A 16,822-nucleotide genomic window follows, 5' to 3' on the forward strand; every position below is an offset into this window, starting at 1 on the left:
CGTTTTAAAAAACAACAACAACTTGATTTTTCGGCCATTATTGGCGGTGCCTATTGTGCAGTAATTCATATCACTACGAAGTAGGTAAAAAATTAAAAAAAAAAAAAAAGTCCATCACTACGAATTTAAAAAAAACCCATCGAATTTGGTTCTTGAGTAAATAACGCGAAATAAAAAATGATGATACTTATGCATCTATGTTACCGCACTGAAGTCGTTATTTAGAAAACCATTCTTAACATGGGAAGGGGAGAGTGTTTTTTCTTTTTTTAACTATGTTGTACTTTCACCTAACAATTTAATAAAAAAAAACATCGTAAAAATTAAATTAAACTTGTAAATACTATAAAAAATAGTGCAGTAATATAGATGCACAAACATCCAAATGATTTTTTCTTTTAATTTAATTTTATTTACTGTGTAATAACTCCTATTTACTTGCCTCCCCACAAGGGTTGAGTTAGACACAAGTCGGTATTTAATGTTGGGAAAATCCAGCTTCCCAAAAAGGGGCATCTGGATAGGAACAAAAATAAAAATTGTCTCAGTTATTTTTCTTTGGTTTATTTTAATATATAAAATAAACCAAAATAGATAAACAAACAAGTTAAATTACCGGGAGAAAGTAGTTTTCAATAAAAACAGCAAATAAATTCGATAGAAAAAAATGGATGCTATTTTTTAAAATTTTTCTGTGTGTTTCTTGGCTAAAAAGTTATTTGTTTGATTTCTTTTGCATTTTGCAATTTAAACAGTTAATTTTAAAGGATTTTCCAAGGGTAGAAAGAACCCCCACAAAAAAATCATCGCCACAAAGTGGGTGATCATTTTACGTTAAATTATTATGAAAAAGTGATCCTCCACTTTTTTAAACTAACATTTTTCATATCTGGTAAACTACTCGTTTGCCTTAATTATAAACGTTATTTTCGTTTTCAGCGACCCCGAAAATCTATAAGAGTGATAATTTTAAAGGAATTTTCGAGGGTGGAGTAATTCTTCATATTTACCTTTTTTTTTTCCAATAAAATAAGAAATTAAGAATTAGACAAATTTATTTTAGGTAGGCTTCGCAAGGAAAGCTTTTAAAAATAAAAAATTAAGATAAACAAATGATGCTTAGTGCACTTACCGATCCACGCTATTTTTTAAATCGTATTTCCAAGTTCAATGAAAGTTTTATGATATGTTTTTTTTATTCAATTGTAAGGTTAAAGTACAATATATATATATATATATATATATATATATATATATATATATATATATATATATATATATATATAATTAAAAAAATAGGATTTTTTTACCCATCTATTAATTAGATAGTTAAATGTTGTAATTCGAAAGTCGTCCACGTGTGGTGCACGTGAAAGGCTAATTTCTACATGAAATGAAATGACGAACAGTCTCGCAGTTACGAAAAATATTTTTATTTTATTTAATATATTTTTATAATTTGCGATCTTAATGATCTTAATGTATTTTAATAACATGCAAACATTCATTGACTTTACAGATAAATTTTCTGAAAATTTCAATTAAATTGGTAATGTAGAAATATGGTTCTATCGATTTTGAACGAACCAAGAATTACATTTATATATATATATATATATATATATATATATATATATATATATATATATATAAGAATATGTAGTTAATAAAACATGTTAAAAAACACTTTGAGAAAGAGTTAAAACATATTTAATTTTAAAAAGGAAGCACAAAATAAGTGGATAGTCCTTAATCCGTGGAGTTTCGAAGAAATACTTTCCTTCTCATTAGAAAGTAGGATTTAGCAAAATGCGGGATCGGATTTTGCTTGTAAAAGGATTTAATGAAACTACAAGTAAGTCATGGATCTTACTTGGTAACAAAAAGTGAAGCAGAGGGAATAGGGTGAATAAAAAAGTGATTTCACGTGAATGGATAGTCTGGTGAAAAGTAAAACATCCAATAACGGTAAAATCCAAAAAAGTTGATTAAATTTCCATTTCCACAAATAAAATCCAAGGGAATCGCGTAATTGGAAGATGGTCTAAATAATCTAATATATATATATATATATATATATATATATATATATATATATATATATATATATATATATATATATATATATATATATTATCCAAGAAAATTAAACAACGACAAGCCTGGCCAGTATTATATATGTGACCAGTTGGGAATGCTAGGCGCCAAGCTTAAGAATTTGTAAGTTGGTATCTGGAGAAGAATGCACCCTCAATCTTCATTAAGACGTGCATCTAGAAGGAACATGTGCTCTGTCTTGTGGTAGCCATTGCACCGACCGAGATTAGCAGTTGTAGCAAAAAGTGTGGTTGATTCTGCACATAGCCTTCATTACTATAGACAAATCATCAGTGTGGATTTTCGAACAAATTTAGTTGTTATGGCAGAACTCATACGACAAAATCGATGGGAGGGTCCATCATATAGTATTCACAGCCAGACGATTTCATTTTATCACAGTTCTTTAGTATGGTTTTATTAATGCGATATATGTTTTGTTTTGCTCTCGAATTACTCCCGATTACAACGACTCAATATGCTCAACTGAATTAAAGTTGAGCACTTATTTGACGAACAGAATTTTTCCCGAAATATCATATGCGAAACTTCTATCAGGCCACACTGATACAAGTAAGAATATAATACGATCTAAAAGAGAATTTGTAAAGATCATTCCACTGTCATATCTTAATTTGCTTCAGTTGGTGTCGATCTGTTATATTTCTGCACTGTATTGTATTCCAGAAATTACCTTTATTTAAATCTAACGTGTCGAACCATGAACTATAAAAATCGGCACAAATATTCTGGACAGTCTGATAATTTTATCATAAAAATACATTTACAAAAGAAAACAAAAAACACAAAACACAAAATTTTTTTAAATATATGTATATATACGACGTTATTTCAATTAAGAGATTTTAAATATTTTCATAACAATAATAATAATAATAATAATAATAATAATAATAATAATAATGATAATAATCTCTAATACAAAGGGAAAAATGAACCACATGGACGACCTGAAACTTTTTGCAAGGACCGAAAAAGAAGAGTAGAAAGTGGACATTGGGTTTACTTCTGCCAGCCTCATATCTAACTATCGCTTCCTTTATTTTTGTCCTTTAGTCCTCATATTCCACAGGCGATGTTTCTGACAAAGTGGAAATAATGACTGTTTTCTGGATCAGAATGTATCCATCTAACACTCATTGTTGCTTAGTCTTTGACCTTGAATATCATTTTTTAGCTCCTTACATCAAGTGGCTCCATGCCTTGTCTGGACCGATTTCCATAAAAACAAATAAGGATTCTAGATGTAGGTTCTAATTGCATTATCTGTTGATTTTAATCCCCCGTAAATGGACAAAGGTTGGGCAAAACTGTAAAAAGCTTACCATTTTTGGAATGGATATTGTTCTTGTGATCTAGATTTAATCCTCGGTTTAGGAGAGGTGCTAGTCTCGCCGCACTGATGATATATATATATATATATATATATATATATATATATATATATATATATATATATATATATATACAATTATTGTCGCCTCTTTAAGAAAAATTAAAAATAAAAAATTCTTCAAGTGAGCACTGTCTGGGAAATTGAAAAAATGTTGGTCAGCTAGCCTTATGCGCGAGATCGTGACTTCCTGTTACTTGATCACTCTAATATCGCCTGTATTAAACATTAAGCTTCATTAATATTAATAATTTCTCTTAATTTCGTTGCGGTGAACAGTGGTCCTAGGGTATGTTGCTTGCTAGTGGAGTCAAAAGTGGTTTTGTGGCAGAGTTCGAATCATTCAACCAGCATTGATTGTCATCTCCTGCACTGATGACTGTGTAACCATGAAACACTAATGTCTGTCGACATAAAAATAATTATATGATTCTTTCTATTTATAAAAAGAAATAAAACATTATATTCGATATAGTGTACTAACCATAGGATTAAGGGTAATATTAATTTATGCTAGTGCCATCATGTCTGAAGAGGGGATGGATATAAGATTTTTCTTACTTTGGTATTATTATTATTATTATTATTATTATTATTATTATTATTGATGTTTCTCACCAGTTCTCACATGGGTTATCATCAGAGGTTGCTCACTGACAACAACTGGTGGTGTTCTCTTGAGTCTGGGTGACAATAAATCTCCTCAGATTTCCAGTACCTCTTTCGATAACCTTTGCCGATTATATTGCATTATTGCAACAGCCACTTGTCATCGACTTCTCGCTGGCAATGACCATTGGTCTTCACTGGAATTTGGGTGGTAATAAACCTCCCCAAGGTCCCATTCCTCTTAGCACTCGTCCAGTGAAGTCTGGTTAGTGCTTTATCTTCACGGCCTTTCCATCCTCCTTGACTATTGTGTGTGATGCCCTATATTTTTGGTGGTGGTGGTGGTAGGGGGTTAACTTATAATTATACAGTTTCAATTATTATTATTATCATTATTGGCTCACAAGGAGCTTTCACACAGGTCATCAAAGATCTCTCCTTGAAAATAACATGTAGTGTTCTTTGGAAAACTGAGTGACAACAAGCCTCCCCAGGTTTCCAGTACTCTCCACCTCTTTCGGTAAAATTTGCAAATGACTTTGCGTTATCACAACAGCCGCTTACCATTGATTTTTCACTGGCAGTGGTCATTGGTCTTCACTGGAATTTGAGTGTCAATAAGTCTCCCCAAGGTCCCAGTTCTCTTTGCACTTGTCCAGCAGAGAGAGCTCTCTTCTCAGTCTTTCCATTCTCCTTGACCCTTCTCGGCTATTTGGCATCACTATTTTTTTGTGGGGTACAGTGATGGGACAATAAGAGAGGATGGGAAGGGGATAGTGAACTTATAGATATGCAGCTCTAATATTCTTGGTTCCATGTAACGCTTCTTCATGTTTTGTCTCTGTAGCAGTTTGTCTAGCCCTCTCAAGTGGCTCATGTGTTTGAGTCTTCGCATTCAAGGGTTTTCATTAATATTTCAGCTGTTTTCATTATTGTTTGTATCTTTCCAGCCATTCCTCTGATTCCAATTTTTGCCATTCTTTTTTCAAAGCTTTTCAGAATTTTTCCTAGTGCTCTTACTATTATAGGTAATATCCTGATTTTCTTCATCCATATCTCTTTCAACACTCTGGCTAGCTCTGTGTATTTGCTCTGTTTTTTCTTTTTTTTTGATATTCACCCTGTGGTCAGCTGGACAACAAAGTCTATGATTTGACAGGATTTTTCTTTCTTGTTAATTATTACGACATCTGGTATTCTTGCTTGGATGGGTTTGTCTGTCTGTATGTCCATGTCCCATAGGATTTTGTGATTCTCGTTTTCAAGCCGGCTTATGTTTGTACCTGTGCATTCGAGATGCAGTTGTTTGCATAATTCCCAGTGTACAGCCCTTCCCACTTGACCGTGTTTGTTCTAGTATTCCTTTTGGGCTAATTTGCTGCATTCACTTACTATATGGTTTATCGTTTTGTCTCTTTGTCTACAGAGTCTGCATTTACTGTTTTCTTGTGTTTTATCGATCTTTGCTTTGATGCGGTTGATTCTTATCGAGTTATCTTGTGCTGCAGTTATTAGGCATTCAGTTTCTCGGCTTATGTGTCCTTTTAATATCCATGTCCAAATGTTTTTGTTATTCTCATCTTTATGAATCTTCCGTGTAGTTGTTTTTCTTCCCATTTTTCTTTTTCTCATCTTTTTCTTTATCTCTCTGTTTTCTATTTTGTCAATTTTCTCAGTGTTTCTCGCTGCTATGATTATCCTTTCCGTGTTTTGCATAATGTTGTTTTCAAATTCTTTTTTGTGTCATGCACACAGTCTTCCATACAAACTAGTCCTGTCCCACCTTCTTTTCTTTTTACATAAAGTCGGTCAGCATCGTCCTTTGGGGTGTAATGCATTGTGCATGGTCATGAGTTTCCTGGTTTTCTGATCGAGGTGTCTCAATTCTTCTTTGGTCCATCCTATGAACGGTTCTGAGTATTCTATTAGTGATACTGTCCATGTATTTATACCTTTTATTAAGTTTCTACTATATAATTTAGTTTCTAGAAGTTTCCTTGTTCTGCTGAGGTATTCTTTTCCAATTCTCTCTTTCATTTCTGTGGCTTTGATGTTGTCTGCTTCCAGAACTCCCAGGTATTTATAGGCGTCTTGTTCCCCTGGGGCCCTCATCTCTATTTGGTTGGGTAGTTTCATGCCCTCTGTTGTCCTAAGTTTTCCTTTTCTTATAACTAGTAGTGCACACTGTTCCATACCAAACTCTATTTGTATATCCTGACTGAAGATCCTGGTAGTATTTATTAGTGTCTCTAGTTCCTTTTCGGTCCTTGCAAAAAGTTTCAGGTCGTCCATGTACATTAAGTGGTCCCTTTTTCCCTTTGTATTAGAGATTATTATTATTATTATTATTATTATTATTATTATTATTATTATTATTATTATTATTATATAAAAGTCACTCTGGGTGTGTGTAAGTTTCTTTCCTCATAGGTTCCGAAACGACTGAGCCTATCTTTTGCAAATTTTACGCAAAGGTAATTTATATGTCTGGCAGTGTTCTTAGATATGTTTGGTACAAAAATTCATCTGATAAGCACCGAAAAGCGAAAAACTTCGACCTTAAAAATAGTCTTTCTTATAGATAAAAAAGATCTTTTACAGGGGAATATTTTTCAGTTACACCGCCAAGGGAAATAATTCTCAGTAAATAAAGGAAGATTCAATTCTCAGCAAATCATTTCTTAAAAAAAAAATAATAGCAGAACTATTGCCATCTGGTGATATAGCTCAGTGGTAGAGTATTCGACTACAGATCGAATGATTCTATTCAAGCCCGGGTTTATTTTTTATTTATTTTTTTTTTTGCGAATTAGTCCACCGGGCAAATTATTCCTCATAATATATAATATTCAATAGAGGATTGATTCTATAATAATACATACGCAATCTGCATAAATTAAAATATCATATTTAAGCGTATTGTACGACCGGTCAACGTCGGGCATCCAGCTAGTTATTAATCTATATAATTATAAAACTCAAATGACCTTGTAACAAGTGTTGTAACCCAACATCCGGTTTACGACTTCCGGTTGCGCATGCGTACACAAACATAAACCCATAACAGTGTAAATAATCGTTTTCAGCGTCGCAATTGTTTTTTTTTTTTTCGTGTTTAAATTATCCAAACAAACAATTATTAATACTTTCTACTTATCTTTTTGCATCGTTCATTTCCACATTGTCTTAATTAGTTTTATTGACCTTATTATTAACATATAAATTAAATATTTGACCCAATGGGTCATTAATGCTTGTTTAAGATAAATGAAAAAAAAGTTACATTTTATTTTAATTTTCTATTTAAAAAGCTAGTCTTAACATGGGGAGAGTGTTTTTAACTATTCTGTACTTTCAACTAACAATTTCATTTAAAAAAGACATATCAAAATTAGAATTTAACTTTAAATATTATGGTATCTGTTCAGTGCACATTTATCTATAAGTATGGCAAACAACTTATAATTCAATGGCTGTAAGTTTTTTTTTTCCAAAATAAACAATTATAAACAGAACGCCCCTTAGAAATCTATCTATATTCTTTTTTAATTTTAATATACTTTCATAGAAATGTTTCTGTTACGTCACAAAAAACTATTTTCTTTACGTCACAAGTGTCACGCTCATACATTAATTCCATATCTAATATAACATACTGACCCAACAGGTCAGTGGTAGTCTAGTTATTATTATTATTAATTGTACTTGCTAGAAGTTCTAACACAGACCTTCGTCAGAGTATTTTTAGCACCTTACATCCATGGTAATCAACATTGAAGTTTGGGCACTTCACGGGACGAGTTATCGCCTCCTGTTCTTTGAATAAGAAGCGACCTCTATCGGTTGTTCTGTGAACCTCAAATATAAACAAATGTCTCCGAGAACACAAAAAATATAATAGTGCAACAAGTAACAAAAATATGAAAATTAAAACGTCTATTCTTAAAAAAAAATGTATCAAAATATAATTTTAATGTTTTAATATTATTTCTTTTCAATGAGGGATTTATAATTGAAAATAAAATAAATATGTCAAAAACATGAAACATCTATAGATTTAAAAAATATTTTTTTCACAGTAGGATTGTATATAATATATCAAAATGTAATTTTAGTTTGTCAATGTAGCAAAATATAATTTTAAGAATATGAAACATTTAGATTTAATTTTTTTTAACAGAAGCGTGTATACAAATATATCAGAATGGAATTTTAATTTGACAATGTAGCAAAATATAATTTTAAACTGTAAAAATGTATCAACATTTACTTTCAATTTTTAATAATATTTTTTTTTTCAACGCGTTATTTTCATTGAAACATTTCGAAATATAGTGTTGATTACAGTTACAAGAAAAGTATGAGTGATCGACCTTATTCTTTGGGTTACAACGACCTCTATCGGACATTCTCAAAACTAAAATACACACATTCACCCCGTGGTCCTCTCATACAGAAATACCGAAGCTTGTTTGGTAATTGTTTTAGCCTTTTACATCAAGTGGCTTAATGCCTTGTCCGGAGGGATTTTATCATATAACTTCTCCTATACCGTGAAGCCATATTTTCCAAAGATTCCATGGTAACCAACATTGAAGTTTGTATGGTAAGTTTTGGTTTAGTACATTTGGATAGCGATGTCGTAGAATTTCTTTTGGTTTTGCTGGGCAGTTAACATATTGACCTGCAAATAAACATTTGATTGGAGGGAGAGCAAATTCTTTCTCCGTATCAGCATAAGTCTCCAGCCATGGTGCAAGTCGATACTTGGCTCTGGTCAGTGTTGAATTAGAATGTCGTGGATGGTTGGCCACATTCTTTAGGAGAGCATACGTAGTATACTGAAACAAGTCTACTGTACTTCCATTGTACACCATTTTTACGAAATTATCTTCATTGGCGTAAATGCCATATTTGTTCCTAAGATCTGGAACTACAAGTGTCTTCATTTTTGGAAGGTCCGACAGAAGGTAGCTGATATCACCATCAAAATCCCATGGAATGACATCCTTATATCGAATAGTTCCCAACAGTGTACCGAAATCGATCCAATACACTAAACCATGTTTTGACATAACTTTGTCGAAACTATGGATCATGTAACGTATATTATCGTGCTGTTGTTTTGGTGGAAAACACTGCTTTTCTGGGTGCAAATATTGAAAATAAATGTTCAATTCATGTCCAAACTGAATTAAAAACAGAAAAATTGAAACGACAATTATCAGAAGAAAAATATTCCGGGTTCGTAATTTTCTGATTTTTAAACAGAAAACAAAACAAATCATAGCGGTTTTTTTCACGAGTTTGTAAAATGAGATCATTTTAGACCAGGAGAACTTCATGAAAAGTAATTTAGAAAACAACCAGTCGAAAAAGAAAGCAATTGGCATTAAGATTCTTTTCATATCTTTCCAAAACCAATTGTCTGAAGTTTTCGTCAAATTTTCAACCATTTTTGTTTCCAGAAAATAAAACTTACATGTTCCGTATAATATGATCGCCTTTTTTTTTTGCCAGTAATCCTTTTCCACCATTCGGTTTTCTTAACTCCAAGAAAACAGTATGGTTATTTGCCGTAATGTCTGTAAAATGGATATCCGTAAATTCCGGCTAAAATTAGAAAACAAAAAAAAACAACAAAAAAGAAACAACAAAACAACAACAAAAAAAAACATTTTAAAATCTGTAAATAAATAAAACGCATTTGTAATATGGATACTCGTGCACTTATTGATCCGTGCTGAAATAATAACGTTATTATTTAGAAAGCCATTCTTAACATAGGGAGAGGAGGATGTTTTGTACCTATTCTGTACTTTAACCTTACAGTTTAATAAAAACAGATATAAAACTTTAATTAAACTTGAAAATACTATTTTAAAAAAATAGCGTGGATCAATAAGTGCACTAGTAACGTAAAATGTTTGCATACAAGACGTGTAAGACAATGGAGATGAATAAGAACCCAGATGTGGAGAAAGTATATCCGGATGGCGAAGCTCTTGAGGTTGTCAAGGAAGTTTTCTTATCTGGGTAATCTCATTGAAGAACGGCGAAAAGGTCTTAGTGTGACTGCAAGAGTTTGGAGTGGAAGGAATAAGTTCACGGAACTCCTGATATTATTGGAGCATTACCAGTCTACCAAGGAACGTACATGCAGTGTGATGGTGCATGGAAGTGAAATCTGACTAAGGAGGTTTGAGGACATGCGTAGCATAGGGAGAAATGATACGAGAATGATACAATGAGTGTGTAATGTCAGTCTTTAAGACAGGCCTAGTTGTGATGATTTTAGAGGAAGATTAAATCTGAACAGCCTAGAATGATGTGTGTAAAACGCAGATAGACTCTTCTCTTCTCTGACACTGTGCTAACATTCTGCTTGTTGATAACGGAAGAAGTTTATTATTCTATCATAAATAAATTACGTTTCCAACCCGTTTCCCAGACCAGCAAGAACAACACGCATCACTTCTAGATCTGTTTCTGACCACAGTTCCGGATGACTGTGTAACTAATGCCCACAGCCCACTTGGGAACGCCGATCATGCAATGGTAATGGTTGAAATCGCCCTAAACTTTAGAGCCAAAACTGAAGAGCCACTGCTCAAAACAACGAGATATTATAAAAAGGCTGACTGGGAAGCTATCAGTGATTTCATCAGGGACGCCCCATGGCGAAATATCTTTTCACTTCCTGCTGAACATTGCGCAAATGAGGCCACTGAATGTTTCAAAACGGCAATTGAAGCACATGTTCCCACGCGCAAATTTTATAGCAAGCCCCACTCTCCCCAATGGTTTACTTCTACTTGTGCAGCTGCCATAGTGCAAAGGCAGCATGCGTACCGCAAATTTAACCGACATAAATCCAGTTAAAACAGGCAGAAATATATAGAAGCCAGAAGTAACTGTAAGAAAGAAATAGCGACAGCTAAAAGAGAATTTATGGAAACCACCCAAAAACGCATCGAAGCACAGAAATTTGGAACCCGCAACTTCTGGAAAATCTACAACAATGTAGTAAATAATGGGCAATCAACAAGTCCCCCACTATCCAAGAATCACGAGGTTGTTTGCTCTGCAACTGAGAAGGCTAACATGCTTGCCGGTCGGTTTGCCTCCAATTCCACACTAGACCCTGCCAACCACCGCCTCCCTGACTTTCCTTCGTAGACAAATGCCACACTAGACGATCTGAAAATCACCCCTTCTCAAGTGCATGCTATCATAAGAAATTTTGACACTGCAAAAGCATGTGGACCTGATCTCATCCTGGCCGTGCTATTAAAAAAGTGCTCAGCCGAAGTAGCTCCAGTTCTCTCCAAACTTTATAACAAATGCCTTTATGAATCTTGCTTTCCTGCCTGCTGGAAAACTGCTTCTGTAGTACCAGTTTTCAAGAATTCTGGCGAAAGAACTGACCCAGTAAATTATCGCCCGATTAGCCTCCTCCCACTTTTCGCCAAAATATTTGAGACCATAATTAACCAAGCTCTAGTCCACCACCTTACAGATGCTAAACTTCTGACTGACCAACAATATGGATTTAGGCAAGCCCGTTCCACAGCAGATATCCTAACTGTAATCTCAGAACGTATATACCATTCATTGGACAAAGTGGTGGAGGGTAGAGCGGTAGCTCTAGATATATCTAAGGCTTTTGACAAGATATGGCATGAAGGTCTTCTTAGGAAAATCAGATTATATGGTATCACTGGAAGAATACATAACATAATTAAATCCTTCTTAGATAAGAGAAAAATCCAGGTTGTCCTCAGCAGTCGTACATCTAAACAATATGATATAAATGCGGGAGTGCCTCAGGGGTCTATCCTTTGACCTCTGTTATTCCTAATATTCATAAATGACCTCCCTGACAAAATTGCCTTTGAGATGGGTATATATGCTGATGACACCACTCTCTATAACAGACACGACAGGAAAACAAATGAACACATATCTAAAGAAATGGCAAAAACAGTAGAGAATGACCTCCGATCTGTAGTGGAATGGGGACATAAATGGATGGTCACATTCAATGCTGCCAAGACTACAATAATTACAAGAAACCTTCTCTACCACTAATAGCAATGGCCGATGACTCTTTATCTGAAAGTACATCTTTCAAACTGCTTGGCCTAAAGCTCACAGGAAACATGAGTTGGAAATTTTACATTGAGAGTATTACCAGGACCGCCGTGAAGAAGTAGGCTCTCTCTACCGTGCTAGAAAGATACTAACGCCCGAAAGTATCCTATAGAGGGATACCTCTATAAGGCCACCATTCGCCCATGTATGGAGTTTTGTTGTCATATTTGGGCTAGTGCTTCTGCCACTAGTCTCTCGCTCCTAGACAAGGTTCAAAAGAGAGTCGCCAATCTGATAGGTCCTGAACTATCATCTAAACCTCAGCCTCCATCCCATCGATGAAATGTTGCATCCCTCTGCCTGTTCTACAAGTATTTTAACGGTGAATGCTCCGACGAACTGCAAGCATTTGTGCCCCCTTGACGTAAACACCCAGGACAAACCTGACAAGCAGCTAAATCTCACCCCTAAACAGTAGAGATCCCTAGATGTAAGAGAGCCTTTTACTCCAATAGTTTCTTCCCCCGAACAGCTAGACTTTGGAATTCCCTTCCGGTTCCCTGCTTCCCCAACTGTACTGACATGCAGAAGTTCAAGTGCAACGTGAACCAAGATCTTGCTGGCCAACTCCTTACACAGTACCCCTGGTGCCTATGTCCCTAATAGTAGCAGAGTGGCAATGTACCTTGTTTGGGGTGAAAATGTGATAAAAAAAAATAATAATAAATAAATAAATAAATTACTCATCTCAATGGATTCCTATAGGAAACCATTTATTTGTTTGTTTATTTACGGACTGTTATCCTCATCTTCATAGTTGTTATTTCACAACGTTTCGGCCAACTATTCCTCTGGCCTGAGACGAGATAGGAATGCCGAGTCTCGTATTTGTATCCTCAATAATTACTGCCTTCCATAGTTGTTGTCGTCTCATCACGTTTTGGCTAACTAATAGGTAAGATTGAAACCGCTATTTATAGATAATGCTCACCTTGAATTGTAGAGATTCAACGTATCTATCCATTGCGCCCCGGGCCCCAAAGAATAGTTGGCCAAAACGTCGTGAAACAACAACTTTGAAGATGAGGATAATAGCCCGAAAATAAATAAATATGGAAGACTTTCTCTGAACATCCAACACCCATTCTTAACACTTTCAATCACACCATCACCTATCACATTATTTCTAAATTGTAAATTGTAAAACTGAAAATAGATTTCTTTTTTCTTTTTATTTAACATATCAACTAACTAAAAAAATATAAATTACAACATATCCTTTTAAATATATCAACGGCAATATGACGCTAAAAAATCTTACTCTCTTCACAACGCTATATATATATATTTTTTTTTTAAATTTCCAACGACTTTTTTCGTTCTAAAATAGAATAAAGTCATACTTTTCAGAGCATATATATTTTCAAATATTATACTGGTATTTGTTTTTCAATTTATTCATCCAGAAGAAGTTTTACAATAAAGACGAAACGTCGATGGGCATATAACTTGGTTTGTGCCTTCTTCATCTCTCTATCTCGTCGGGATACTATTTCCAGTATTCTCATCATATATATGATAGTAATCTATGAAGATAGAGCTCTTCGTGAGAAAATTTTAAGTGGGAAAGCCCAATACGTAGACGAGCATAAATAAAAGTTGAAAGAAAAACACAACACAAACTCAGTTTGATCTCATTATTAATTGATTTCAACGTGAAAGGGATTTGTCAAATGAAAAACCTGACTATCTCCTCTTAACAAAGCTGAATTTGAGTTGAAATAAATTCATGAGATCACGCTAAGTATTGCATTTTTCTTTATATATATATATATATATATATATATATATATATATATATATATATATATATATATATATGTATATATATATATATACATATATGTACACACACACACACACACACACACACACACACACACATATATATATATATATATATATATATATATATATATATATATATATATATATATATATATATATATCCAGTACTGTTTCGCTGCTCATCAGTGCAACTAGAGAGGCAACTGCCTCAAGCCAGGATCTAAACCCGACCGCCCAAATGACAGCCACAGCCAAAGCTTCTCACCATTACGCTATACGGCTGCTGCGGTAAAGGTAATGATATTAACGATGTTTTGACATTATATATATATATATATATATATATATATATATATATATATATATATATATATAAAGAGAGAGAGAGAGAGAGAGAGAGAGAAAGAAAGAGAGAGCATATCATATATTGGTCAGCTAGTTACCAGTACCTAGAAGCTTCTTCAGGCGATACAGTTTATACGAAAGGAAAGTTTGCAGTTGACCGAAACATGCTCATGACTGTGTAGCAACATATTGCTGCTTATGTAAAAACAAATAAAGAATATACACTGCTCTACTTCGGTATTGAGCACTCTTTTATAATCCTCATTACACTTCATTGATTACCTAACCTCTGGAAAAAAAATATATATTACGTTATTTCAGTTAATTAAATATAAGATTTAACGTGAAAAAGATGCTTTACCTATATATATATATATATATATATATATATATATATATATATATATATATATATATATATATATATATATATATATATATATATATATGTTGTTATTTCTAGTACTTTCGACATTTCATCTGTCGTTTTCAGGCAGTTTTTGATTTAGAATGGTGTTGCTGTTGTACGCTTCGTTTTATTTATATATATAATAATGAAATAGATTTCGGAACATTCATACACTGGTTCAACTGTAATGTCAAAAATACCATTCGTCGAATGGAAAAACTACAGAAAAAGATAATTAAACAAGAACACTCTGTGCTAATCAATACCACATGGCTCAATTAAAATATGCTGCCTAAATACACAATATTTAAATTGCACGACGCAGCTGCACAAAATGAAACCTATACCCGAAACTTCAGAGTTAACCTTGTTAAACGGCAAATCACCATCGCCGAAGAGGTTATCGAACACCACACTTCTGAAGTACAAGAATTAAAAAACAAACTAAAACTCAGTGTCACTACCGACCAATATAAAGACATCCAACAACGTCTATTCGAAATCTCCGATAACTTCAGAATAACTCACAGAATATCCATCCCCAAAAAACTTAACTCTCTGTATAAAGGCATTATTTTACCCCCCCCCCAAAAAAAAACTACATCAATCTCTCAAATTATGAACTCACGGAACACCAAATTGAACTCCTTAACTTAGGGCCCAACTTTCACATTTTCAACACATACAACCACCAAATCAAAAAAAGCCGAAATAAAACTATTATACGAAAATATCATTACATTAAAAGACGAACAACAAATTACTAAGCACCCAGAAATAAAGGATATACTCAAAACTGAATCTATTAAAAACAGGTTCGGCAAAACAAAAGAAAAAATACAATCATAACTAATAAATAATCTAAAAAGAAAAGCAGCTAACAAACTTAAAAACCATCCTAATATTATAGTTAGAAAAAGTGACAAAACAAACATATATGTGAGACAGGCTCGAAGGTGCAGTAAACTGCAAGCTAAATGCACCCAACAAAATAGACACTGACAGAGGGAACATGCGACCGAGAAAAGAAGTGGCGGTGGGGCGAACAACAGGCGTAGAACAAAAAAAAAACCCAGTTGTAAACGGGGAAAAAAGGAAAAAAAGGTAGATAAGGCCATAATGGTATTTGTAAAGGATACCTCTTTTAGCCAAGAGAGCGGTAAGCGGTAAGCGGTAAGCGCTGATTGACCATGACAGCCCGGCGCCGATCGCCAAAGACGTGGGTGGCGAAAGGGTACCAATGAAATTCCAATTTACAAAGCGACCATTGTTGGCTGCTCTCTGGTGGGTAAGTGGTCTCTATTGAAAAGATACGTGGCCTTTGTGGAATTGGATTTGGTTCATTTTTATGATCCCTCAAAGTTAATTGAACGAGACCATTCTGGTTTTAATGGCCCGTCAAATTCCATTAGGCACACGCCGGCCGAGATTGGGGGTGCGCCTATTCTATTTGATTGCCAACAGAAGAAGAAAAACAGCCCCTTTTTTGGGTATAGGCCGCCTGGTGAAGATTTGAGTGACAGCGGTACCGGCATCCTGATTGGCTAAAGGGCCGAATCAGAGAAAAAAAAGAAGACGATCATGAAGAAGGCATAGTTCTCGCCCCCACAATATAAGCAGCGAGTTTTGAGCGCAAGAACACAGAGAGAGAGAGAGAGAGAGAGAGAGAGAGAGAGAGAGAGAGAGAGAGAGAGAGAGAGAGAGATCTGCTCCCCTGGGCTCGAACGAGCAAAAAAACTGACTGCCTCATCGATTGACCCTGTCACGTAGTTATTTAGTTTTTATCGAAAAAGAAAGAACTTTGCAGTTAACAAATGGCCAGTCCCTAACTTAATAGCGAATTACGAAACGACGATTGTAACCTTTATGAATAACAAGGAATTTTGCACAAGAAAAAAAACAAAAAACAAATATCGACTTGTCTTTTTAATTTGTTTTGCATGATTGCAGAAGCGCTCGACGAGTCTATTTCAGGTTACTGGCCGCTGACATTCTCATCAAGAAGA

At 34.2% G+C, this 16,822-nt stretch overlaps 1 protein-coding gene across 4 annotated transcripts in view; it reads right to left on the reverse strand.

The window, feature by feature from the left end:
• Positions 1-5,168: 5,168 nt before the first annotated feature.
• The window catches only part of LOC145296728 (uncharacterized), a 52,713-nt gene continuing 41,059 nt past the window's right edge, over positions 5,169-16,822 (reverse strand). For all 4 annotated transcript variants that reach the window (XM_080142736.1, XM_080142735.1, XM_080142739.1 and 1 more), the window contains exon 2: positions 5,169-9,733. In XM_080142736.1, the coding sequence (XP_079998862.1) occupies positions 8,653-9,657 (1,005 nt within the window). In that variant the 5' untranslated portion in view covers positions 9,658-9,733 and the 3' untranslated portion in view covers positions 5,169-8,652. The remainder of the gene's footprint in view (positions 9,734-16,822) is intronic.

This window comes from Euprymna scolopes, chromosome 17 (assembly GCF_053919585.1).
Source record: "Euprymna scolopes isolate OS-2025 chromosome 17, ASM5391958v1, whole genome shotgun sequence".
Taxonomy (NCBI): Eukaryota; Metazoa; Mollusca; class Cephalopoda; order Sepiida; family Sepiolidae; genus Euprymna; species Euprymna scolopes.